Raw genomic sequence first — 12337 nt, 5'->3', positions numbered from 1 at the left:
AGTCATGATCCTGGAGCCTTGGGATTGAGCCCTGCATGGGGATCCATGCTTAGTGGGGAGGATGTTTCTCCCTCTGCCCCTCACCCTGCTTATGATCTCTTTTTCAAATAAGTAAGTAAAATCTTTTTTAAAAAAGACAAGAAAACGTATTCACTTGGAAAAAGTCTCATTCTTTTCTCTCTTGTTCATGCGTGAGAGCACATCCACATAAATCCATAGCAAATACAGCTCCCCCAAAGTATATTTAGAAACCCAACTTAATGACAACTTCTTTTCTACTCCACAATTATTTATAAAAAATATATTAAAAGTCATGTGCTGGACTCTATACATTTTTTGAAGAAATGCTGTATTTTTTACTTACAAAAAACAGTTTTCTGCTTTCATTTATCTCTTCTTTTTTCTTTTCTAGTTTTTTCCTCATTTCTATTTCATATAATGCATTCTGTCGCTTTATTTCCTTAGCATCCCTTTCTTCATGTTTTCTCCTTCTTTCTTCTTCCTCTTTATGTTCCTTGATTCTAACATAAAAACATAACTAAAATTGAGAGCAAGGCAGAAAAATAAGTTATATTTTAAAGAAATGAATTAGATTCTAACCTGGGATGATTTGAAGCTGTGGGGAAACTTATGAATTTCTTTGGGGACAAGAACATATATAAAAAGCAGTTATTAAAGCAAATCTAATTTTGGTTAGCCCGGAATTGTCAATATTTTCCTTTCTCCAACATTTGTTTCATTCCGGACCAAAATTAAATCCTATGCTAGATTCAAACGTTACTTTCCTTTAGAAAGAACTAGCTAACTGAAGGACATTATAGTGGAATGGTGACATTATTTTACAGAAAAGTCCTTAATCCCTAGTGTTTCTCAACTTCAGCACTACAGTTCTAGCCTCTTAGGAAATGGGCTAGCCACTTTGGCTGTCATTCTTTCTCTAGCCAACATTCACTAGCTATTGACACCTTCTGCGTGGTAAGCCACACAGGGCTTATGTGTGAGTGCTTCAGAGATCCCTGAGCACCCTCCTTACTGCAGGGCTATGTTCTGGGAGATGGAGCTCCAGCTCTACGTCTTCAGCCTACTTTCCCAGCCCCATCACCATCACTACCATGAGCTTCCACTATCAGTACTTTATTGCAAACTCTGAGTGCCTCATCTGGCGATCAATCCTCTGCATACTGGCAAGGCAGCTCAGCCTGAGATGCCTACTGGCTCATGCATCCTTGTCAGCCAATCGAGTGTGCAGGTTGCTCCACTGCCATTCTCTATCTGCTGCTGTCTCTAATTTTTTTTCTTCCTGAACAGGTAGACACAGGGTAGCTCAACAACAAACTTAGATGAAAAGACTGGGGAATAAACCTTTCTTTCATATGCACCCAATCCAAAAGAATTTTTTCTTGGAGACTCATCACTCAGCTTCAGAGGGGACAATTCCTTTTCCCTGTGCCATGGAGAACTACACAGTAAAGTGAGCCAGTAAGTTCACTTTGGTATTATGAAGCCAATGCAGGACAGGAGATTCCAGTTGATACATCTGTACAGAGTAAGCAGCTTTAGAGCCACAGTCACTTTCTTTGGGAGGAGCTAAGAAAAAAGTCACTGCAGCTTACAGCTAAACCAGGTTTATGATTGCCCTAAAAATACTGTATTTTCAAAAAATTTTTATTGTCTATTTAGTTTGTTAGAATTATTAGAAGCAAAGAAGATTCTCTGAGCTGATGAGATTCCCACTGATGAAGAATGGGAGAGCAAAATTCCGCAGAGGGAAAAACCTGTGAGAAGGCCCTGAGGCAAGCAAAGGTTTGACAGGTGCTCAAAGGCTTGGAGATCGGTATGATAGATGTAGAATAAGTGAAGGGAAGGAGTGGTAGGAAAGGAGGTTGAGAAGATGAGGCCAGATCATACAAGGGTTTGCAGGAGATTGTCATTTCCATTTTCTTTTAAATGAACAGAAAACCACCAAAAAGTTTTAGGTGGGAGAATAATATGATCAATTTTTATTTTAATAAAATCTCTCTGGATGATGAAAGGAAAAGTACTTAGGAAGAGAGAACAGGAGGCCAGTTAAGGAGTTGAGGCAGTAATCCATGGGACACGAGGGTGTCTGGACTAAGATGACAGCAGTAATTTTAAGATTCATTTTGGAGAAAAAAATTCAACATCAGTTGCTGATAGATCTGATGTGGAAAATAAAGGAACATGAAGAACTGAGGTGTATTCCTAGGTTTCTGATTTGAACAACTGAGTGGATAAAGATGCAACTTTTAGAAAGTCCACTGTGAGGGTGGAGAATCAAAATTTTATTTCATATTAGACATTTAAGATTTTTTTTATACCTTTGAGACTTCCAAATGGAGATGTCTTAAAGGCAGTTGGATATGTAAAGCTGGGACTCAAAGGAGTGGTCTGAACAAGAGTTAAAAATGTGGAAGTTATTAGATTTAAGATGGGTTTCTAATCATTAGGAATGGATGATGATCACTTAAGCCCTCATCTCTCTCTCTGATTTTTCTCTAGATGATCTGATCCAGGGGAAGGTGATGCAAACTATCCTGTGATGATTTTTCTTTCTTCTGAGAAGCTGATGAGATAGATTAACAGTAACTGGGTTGTTCTTAAGCAAGGTCTATTGGCTTCTTCCCAGAGAAAGGCTTACCTATCAATAGAAGGAAATATAATTATATGCAGTATTTACATATATTATTAAAATTTCCTTTCAATAATTATGGTTAAGATTCTTGGTCAAAACCCCTCCGTTTGGGGATTTTGGTGTCAGTACGGTCCCTCATTTGCCCCATCCTCATTATGCCCACTGGGCTGTGAGCCACAGGCAGATTCTTATAATGCTGAAAGCCTAACAATGGAATAGACTGCCCAGGTCTGCAGCTTAGAGGTTGTTTTAAAAATGTAGGAAATCTCTCTTTCAGGCCCAGGACCAGCAATCATACAGTGTGTTTTAGTTATCCGTCGCTGAGTAGTAACCCCTAAATTTAATGGATTAAAATAAGAAACATTTATTGTTTCACACCATTTCTGAGATTCAGGAATCTGGGAGTAACTTAGCTGGGTGGTTCTCCAGAGGTTGCAGTCAAGATGTTAGTTAGTTGGAGTGATAGATACCTGAAGGCTTGATTGAGGCTGGAGAACCTATTTTTAAATATCTCTTGGCAGGAAGCCTCAGCTCCTTGCCACATGGACCTCTACATGGAGCTGCCTGAGTGTCCTTATGCCATGGCATCCTCAAGAATGAGTGATCCAAGATAGCAAGAAGGAAGTCACAATGCCTTTTATATCCTAATCTCTCTCAGGATGTTACACCTCATGACTTCTACTCATTCTCTTCACTGGAAATGAGTTACTCTGTATAGCCAGCACTCAAGGGAGGGAGGAATTAGACTCCACCCTCTGAAGGAAAGAGTATCAAAGAATGTGTGGACATATTTTAAATCACCAGGTAATACCTGAACAGCACTTGGTAGTACAATTACCAGGGCATGGAAAAGAGTGTTGCTTCTTGGTATCCTCTAATTTCCATTTCTTTGTGATTAAATGAATTAAAATACGGTCTTTGCTCAAAGTGGAAAGTCATTCCAAATTTTGGCATGCCGTAGACACCCGGCCTACAAGACACATCATGACCTGGCCCTTGCCTCTCCCCAATCTCATCTTTAACACTGCTCTCTTAGGCCTCTTATTATAGTCCTCTTGCCTACTTGTAGTTACCTAAACCCACCATACTTTAACTCACTTCTGGGACTTCACCCCTGCTATTTCCTCTGCTTAAAATACTTCTACATCTCCACTATGCATGACTTATTCCTGCTCAGTTTTCACACTTTGGTGCTAGAACTGATCTTTTCTAAAAATTAGCCCCTTCTCTAGACTGGATCAGATGTCCATTTTATATGCTTCCACATATCCTGTATGTATTTGCCAAATATTTGCCAAAATATCTACTATCATACCCTAATTATCTGTTCCATATTTATACCCTCCTCCCCAGATTGTAAACTTCTTAAAGAAAAAAGGTAATTGTATTCATTTTCGCATTTTTAGTTACTAGAACAGTGGCTGGCAAACGGAGATTGTCCAATAAATGTTTATAACAATGAATGGATGATTGGATGAATGAATTTATTAATGAATGAAAAAATAGCCTATCTTAAAATTTCCCCCCCCAATAGACTCTTATTTAATTTTTTTTTCTTTTCAATTTTAAATAGGGCTCCACACCCAAAATGCAGCTCTAACTCACAACCCTCAGATGAGGAGTCCCATGCTCTAACAACTGAGCTAAACAGGTGCCCCTGAATAGGCTCTTATTATTCAAGAAAGTGGGGGTAAAAACTCTCCTCCCCTCTCTTCTACCACATGGTCCTCTGTATCTATTCAGGTTAATACCAGTGTTAGTATTCCAGTTCTATTGTTCACTTCAAGAGGCTTTTTATGGGCTCATTGCCATTCCTACAGTATCTTAAGTGACATATTCTGAATTTTATAAAACTGACACATGAATCAACATCCAACACAATACTACTTGGTGATAATTCTATAAATTCATATACCTAAAAAAATTTATAATAATAGATTTGCATTTTCCTTTGTTGTCCTCAATTTGTTGTCCAGAATTGAATGTTTCTTAATAAATTTAAGATATAGAACTTATGGAAATGTGCAAATTGGCAACCCAAACCCACATGCCAAATAGCCTTCCCTTCCTAAGTTCCCATAATGCAACAAATAGAATGGAGGAAATTCTATACCACTACTAGAAACTAAATAAAGCAAAGTTTTACCTTATACTTGAATTTTCAAGAAATTTCAGCAAAAAACAGGGCACTTGAGAGTACAATTAAGTTAAGTAATATTTGGACATCATTCACAAAGACAGAGCCCACCAGGAAAACGAAAGGAATTTAAGTTGACCTCAGAGCCCAATCAACATCTCCTAGACTACACTGAAGATAAGCCAAAGAAACAAACAAACCTTAGACCTGCTGGAACCTCTAACCAGCACATGGAAAGCACATGGAAAGACCCCCATGGAAAGGGATTCTGTTGGCTTGATCACAGCCTACATGCAAAGGTTATAGGTGGGCAGATGGCCTGTGAAAGTGTTACCACTTGCCAGGTAATTTCCTGGAGATCAGTCTGCTACCTGCAATTATCTCAGAGCCACAACAGCCAACATAAGAGAGATTTCTCAAAGGTGACACACTGCTCAAATATTTGCCTCCTTCTGCCAATGGCTCTGTCCCTAACTTGTATAAACCCTTGGAGCTCGACACTGACAAAGAAAAAATTACAAAAAATCCAGAGGCTTCCCCTTCTCTTTTTACTAAGGATTACAAAAAATGAAGACTACACAATATGGCAATACATGTATCCTGAGAATCGATATCTATGTCACTCAGACATTTGTGACCATGAGAAAAAAAAATTCACACACATACACACACACACACACACACACCATACCCCTCAAAACCATAATAACAAAAAGAGACAGATTTAAGCACATAAAAATTAGTATCTTCTTGGGGCACCTGGGTGGCTCAGATGGTTAAGCATCTCCGTTCAGCTTGGGTCATGATACCAGGGTCCTGGGATCAAGCCCCAAGTCGGGCTTCTTGCTCAGTGGGGAGCCTGCTTCTCCTTCTCCCTCTGCCTGCTGTTCCCCCTGCTTGCTCTCTTTCTCCCTGTCAAATAAATAAATAAAAATCTTTTAAAAAAATTAGTATCTTCTAAACACTAAAACCATTCAGGGATGCCTGCTTGACTCAGTTGGTAGAGCACATGACTTTCAGTCTCAGGGTTGTATGTTCGGGCCCCATGCTGGGTATTGAGATTACTTGAAAATAAAATATTTAAAAAGAAAATACTAAAAACATTCAGAAATGATGACAAAAATCTGCAATATGTCTAATAAAGATTAATATCCAAAATATATAAAAACTGCTTTTTAATGAGTTTTTAATCAATGAAAAACGTACACATCAATATGAAACAACCTACATAAGAGAACAATGGAGTAACCAATTTATAACAAAAACCAAAACAGATGAATATTTACACATGAAAAAATAACCTGCCTCACTAGAAATTGAAATATAAATTAAGAGATATTACTTTTTGGTCCATTAAATTATATTTTTTAAAGATTTTATTTATTTGACAGAGAGACAAGTGAGAGAGCGAACATAAGCAGGGGGAGTGGGAGAGGGAGAGGCAAGCTTCCTGCAGGGCAGAGAGCCCAATGTGGAGCTTGGTCCCAGGACCTTCAGATCATGACTGAGCCGAAGGCAGACGCCTAATGACTGAGTCATCCAGGCACCCTGGTCCATTAAATTCTGAAAAAATTACTGCCCAGCATTGATTATAACATAAAAAGGGTACCAGATATCAGTAATGATTACATATTTAAAGCCTTCTCAAAGGCAGTATCTCTCCACATGTAAAATCCAAGCTCAGTTTAAAAAAAATATATAACTACATCTTTGGACAAAAGTTACAAAATACATAAGGTCAGGGATGTTCACTACAGCATTGTTAGAAAAGGAGGAGGGAAAAATCCAAACTTCCCTCAATAATAACACAGTTAAACAAATAATGATACATCCTTAATGTACAATAAGATTATTTTTTTTAAAGATTATTTATTTATTTATTTGACAGAGAGATCACTAGTAGGCAGAGGCAGGCAGAGAAAGGGGGGGGGAAGCAGGCTCCCCATTGAGCAGAGAACCCATGCGGGGCTCAATCTCAGGACCCTGAGATCATGACCTGAGCCGAAGGCAGAGGCTTAACCTCCTGAGCCACCCAGGCGCCCCACAACAAGATTATTTTAAAAGATGTGACAGATCCATATATTCTGGTAAAAAAGATATTCAAGGTATATTTTTGATTGAAAAAAATGAAGTCACAGAAAAATACATTGTAAAACATTCATGGTTAAAAATATATACACACTTATATATGCCCTATATACAGCTATTAGTAATAGCAACAGAACATTCTGAAGGGGTAGTCACAAACTTTTTTTCCTATTTATTTATTTATTTATTTATTTTTGTCACAAACTATTAATAATGGCTATTTGTGAAAAGGAAAATGGGACTTAAAGAGACACTGAAAGGGTGAATATGAAGATGGGTTTTTCAATTTTGTTCCAAATTTTGCTGTATCAAATTTTAACAAGTATATATTCATTTCCTATTAGCAAAATTAAAAAAAAAACTTTGAAAAGTAGACAAATATATGCCCAAACATTAACAGTACCTGCTTTGGATCAAAGTTTCTAGTGATTTTACTTTTATTATTTTTATTTTTTTAAGATATTTATTTATTTATTTATTTATTTGATAGACAGAGATCACAAGTAGGCAGAGAGGCAGGCAGAGAGAAAGGAGGAAGCAGGCTCCCCGCCGAGCAGGGAGCCTGATGTGCGATCCCAGGAGCCTGGCATCATGACCCGAGCTGAAGGCAGAGCTTTAACCCACTAGGCCACACAGGTGCCCCAGTTTCTACTGATTTTAATTTTCATTGTTTTTATTGTATTTTGTAATGATCATATATTAATAATATGTTTAAGTACAAAAATAATTTTTTCTTTAAAAGTATAATATTGTTTAAAATGTTTATTGTTTTAAATTTAAAACGATCTATGCACATTTAAACTACAATGTAAAGAAACTGGTAAGTCTCACATTGGAAAAACAAGGTGGCCAGCGGATGAGGAACAGACTTTTTACTGAATCTCCTTTGTGCCTTTTCCTATTTGCATCAGCTGTTTAGAAAAGTAAGTAAAATTATACACAAATACAATCCCCTCTCCTGACATATATAGTAGCTACTTCTTTGAAAGAGTTCAGGTTTGATTTCTATTTACTGACATAGCAAAAGCTCATGATATACTAGTAAGTGAAAAAATATCCAATGATACTGTTGATCTGATTCCATTTTATAAAATATGAGTATATATGCTCAGAAAAAAAGTCTGTAGCAGTGGCTCAAAGACTGCCAGGGCCTGAGGGTGAAGAATAGAACTTAGTGCAAAAGGGCATGAGGGAAATTTTGGGGTGCTGGAAGTATTCTATATCTTGACTTAGGGGTAGTTATATAGCTATATGCTTTTTAAAAGGTGAATTTTATTAGTAAATGTAAATTACAGCTCAATGAATCTGACCCCCTCCACCACCACCAAAAAATATCTATATGGCTATATACCAACATGCCAAAAAAATAACAGATTATTGCAGTAGATTAGATTATTGGTCAAAAAGACTCACTCTCTCACTTCCCATTTCCATTGGAGTCTATTTCTCTATTCCATGCTTGTTAGACTTGGCCATATGATTTGCTTTAGCCTTATGGTAGATCAAGTGCACTTCCTTGACTTTGCCTTTGGGTTTAGCCACATTCTTTTAAGCTCAGGTTCATTCTCTTGCATCTCTGTCAATACCATGAGAAAAGTTTCCCCAAGTGGCTACTGTCCCTTCATCCTGGATCTTAAAAATGAACGTACATGGAACAGATCAGACCCCTCTCCACAGCAACCAGCAAACCCAACCAGTTCTGTAGTGTGCAGAAAAGCTGTACAGCCGGGCCAAAACAACCCACAGATGCGTAAGAAATAAATGGTTATTGCTGAATGCCACTGGATTGTGTGACTGTTTGTTATGCAGCATTATTGTGACAATAGTAACTAATATATTATTTCTGGGTAAGAGTAATAGAGATTTTTTAACCCTTCTTTGTATTTTTTCTACTTACTAGGTATTTCGGCATGTATTACTTTTATAATCTGAAAAAAAAAGCTTTTGTGAGAAAGATAAGATACAAAAAAGGTAATTTACATATACATACTGTTTTAAATGATCATTGGCAAGAGCCATTCTATCTCTGCGTTGTTTTTCTGCTTTTTCTTTTTCTTCTTTAAAAGATTTTTCAATGCTGAGTTTCAATTGTTCTTCCCATTTTTCATCTGATTTTATTTTATTCTTTCGGAATTCAATCTGTGCATCACGTTCTTTCATAACTCTACTAAGAAGAAGTCCTGACTACAAAAAAAAAAAATTGTGGCATTTTAAGAAAATAAAGTCTCATTATGTATAGATAACATTAAATGTAGAGAGAAATACAAGAAAACCCAAGTAGTACATGAAAGCGTTTCACTCTTTCTGTCTGGTACAATTGATATTGCTTTGCAAATTCAATAGCCTTTTTTCTTTCTCCTTGTTTGTGTATTTCTTCCTCTATATCAAGAATTTGTCTTTCTGCCTCTACTTCTTTATCACGCTTCTTTTTGGCCTCAAGTTTCTGTTCTTTCATCCCCTAAAAAAAGAAAAAAATCAGTCTTCTATTTTCGTTTTTCAACTCAATTTCATAAAATTTAACATTACATATAACAAAATAATTTGAGCTTTCATTATGAGTTTTTATTGTATTTGCATATATCATTAATAAATAAAATAAGATGTTACACTTATAAGCTAATATTTTAATTGAATTTTTTGGGTAGGTAACGGGTTTACATGGTTCAAAACCCCAAAATATTGTAAAGATATACAGTGAAGTTCTCCCTCTAATCCTAGCTTCCACCAGCAATCTCTAAGATAACCACTATTAGTTTCTTATATTTGCTTCCAAATTTCCTTTCCATATTTATATAAATATATATATTACTATTTTTATTCCTTTAAAAAATCAACAGCAGCATATTTACATGCTCTTCTACACCTATGAGGAGTCTATCCAATGTGTCATGTCAGATGAAGTCTTTCTTCTTCTCTATGGGTCATACTTCATATGTCTTAAGAAAACCTTACTTTACCCTAAAATCCTGAAGATATTCTATGATTTATTTTAAATTTTTACTGTTTTACTTTTCACATCTGGGTCTTTCATCCAGCTAAAATTCATTTTTGTATATTCTATACCATAAGGATATAATTTCATCTTTCCATAAGCCAATTATCTCAGTATTAGTTACAGAATAACCAATCCTTTCCCTTCTGACTTGACTGACATTTCTGTCATATGTCAAGTTCCCATATATAACATGTGAGTTTTTCTAGGCTCTCTCTTCTGGTCTACTATTTTGTCAATCTCTGTGCTTATAAAACAGTTTTTACTACTACATTTCTACCACATTTACTATATTACTTCTTATTCTTTAACATCCATGGAGATACAAAGCATTATATACAGTGTGCTACTTCTGTGTATTTATATGGTATATTCCACTCCCCCATCCCTTTATGGATCAGGGACTTCTCTAAAATCAAGTTTTTAGGAGCACAATTTACATACTCCCTTTTAGTATAGTTTTACAAATGCATAGTCACTTATAGAACATCCTCATCGAACTCATGCCCTGGTATACCAACCACTCCCCCCATCTGCACTCCCTGGCAAGCATGGATCTGTTTTCTTTCCCTGTAGTTTTGCATTTTTTAGAACGTAACATATATGTGTAATATATAATGTAATATATATTGTAATATATGTAATATGTAATGTAATATATATAGTAATATGTGTAATATAATATGTGTAATGTATTATAAAATATGTACTATTACACATATGTACTATATGTAATGTGTACATTATATATAGTACATATATTACATGTAATATATGTAATACATGATATCAGTCGTGACATTTTTCCCTCTTCTAGAAAAAAAGAATAAATTATGAACACTATTCCTAAAGCAAGGTACTATAAGCTTTCTGTGTCCCTTCCCACAGCTGGGAGAAAATATTTTTGAATCAAATATCTAATAAAGGATCTGTATTCAGAATATATTTTTAAAATTCCCTAAACTCAATAATAAAAATTAGAAAACAAACCCCATTTATTTTTAAAAATATTTAATTATTTATTTTAAAGAGAGAGAGACCGAGAGAGAGAATCTCAAGCAGATTCTGTGGTGAGCACAGAACCCGACTCGGGTCTTGATCCCAGGACCCTGAAATCATGACCTGAGGTGAAACCAAGAGTCAAACGCTCAATTAACTAAGCCACCTACGTGCATGCCAAAACAAACCCCATTTAAGCATGTGCAAAACATTTCAAACACTTCACCAAAGAAGATATACAATAGAAAATAAGTTTATAAAAAGATGTTAAGCATCATTATAATCAGAGGAATTCAAATTAAAATTATAATTCAAATTAAAACTACTTCACACCTATTAGAATGTCTATAATTAAAAAGATGGACCATAGAAAGTTGGCAAGAATGTGGAGAAAATAGAACACTTATACTCTTATGGGAGTGTAAAATTACAACTACTTTTGAAAACAGTTCAGAAGTTTCTTACAAAGTTAAATATCCAACCATCATATTATCCAGCCATTCTACCCAGATATTTACCCTAGAGAAGTAAAAGTGTATGTCCACAAATAAACTTACACATGAAGGTTCATATGCAGCTTTATTTATAATAGCACCAAACTGGAAACAGCTCATATATCAACATTTGGTTGATGCCAAAACCATCAACCATTGAACAGATAAACAAACTGTGGTACGTTCATACAAGGGAATACTACTACTCAGCAATAAAAATGAATGAATGATTAATATACACAACAACATCAAAGAATTTCAAAACAATTGCATTGAATGAAATTTATAATAGAAAGCAGCTAGGGCTGGAGGGCCTGGCTGGCTTAGTCAGTTAAGTGATGGTGATTTCAGCTCAAGTCATGATCTCAGGATAGTGAGATGGAGCCCTGCATTCGGCTCTGTGCTTAGCAGGGTGTCTGCTTGAGATTCTCTCTCCCTCTGCCCCTCCCCCGACTCCTGCTTGCACAGGTGTGCGCTCTCTCTCTCAAATAAATACACAAACCTTTAAGAAGAAAGAAAGAAAGAAAGAAAGAAAGAAAGAAAGAAAGAAAGAAAGAAAGAAAGAAAAGAAAAGAAAAGAAAAGAAAAGAAAAGAAAGCAGATCAGGGCTGCCTAGCTGGCTTAGTCAAAGGAGCATGTGCCTTTTGATATCAGGGTTGTGAGTTCAACCCCCACATTGGGTGTAGAGATTACTTAAAAATAAAATCTTGAAAAAAAAAAAAAAGAAAGGAAGCAAGCAGATCAGTTGTCTGAAAAAGAGTGAGGAGGAATGAGAAGCAGTAAACTGAGTACGAGGAAACTTTGGGTAATGAGTATGTTCATTATCTTAATTATAATGGTTTCAGGGGTGTGTAATTATGCCAAAACTTATCAAATTGTACACTTTAAATATGTCTACTTTATTGTGTGTCACTTCTCCTAAATAAAGCTGTTGAGAATGTGTTTCAAAGTATTTTTTATGGTATTTTACATGT

The 12337-nt window shown here is 35.9% G+C and overlaps 1 protein-coding gene across 1 annotated transcript in view; it reads right to left on the bottom strand.

The window, feature by feature from the left end:
- CFAP210 (cilia and flagella associated protein 210) overlaps positions 1 to 12337 on the bottom strand; it is a gene marked incomplete at its 5' end in the record, with an annotated part of 34305 nt that overhangs the window by 15469 nt on the left and 6499 nt on the right. The window contains 3 exons of the mRNA XM_080799407.1: positions 365 to 521; positions 8869 to 9062; positions 9163 to 9336. Of these exons, the coding sequence (XP_080655533.1) occupies positions 365 to 521; positions 8869 to 9062; positions 9163 to 9336 (525 nt within the window). The remainder of the gene's footprint in view (positions 1 to 364; positions 522 to 8868; positions 9063 to 9162; positions 9337 to 12337) is intronic.

This window comes from Martes martes, assembly GCF_963455335.1.
Source record: "Martes martes genome assembly, chromosome: 3".
Lineage (NCBI taxonomy): Eukaryota > Metazoa > Chordata > Mammalia > Carnivora > Mustelidae > Martes > Martes martes.
This window is presented reverse-complemented; position numbering and strand designations above follow the sequence as displayed.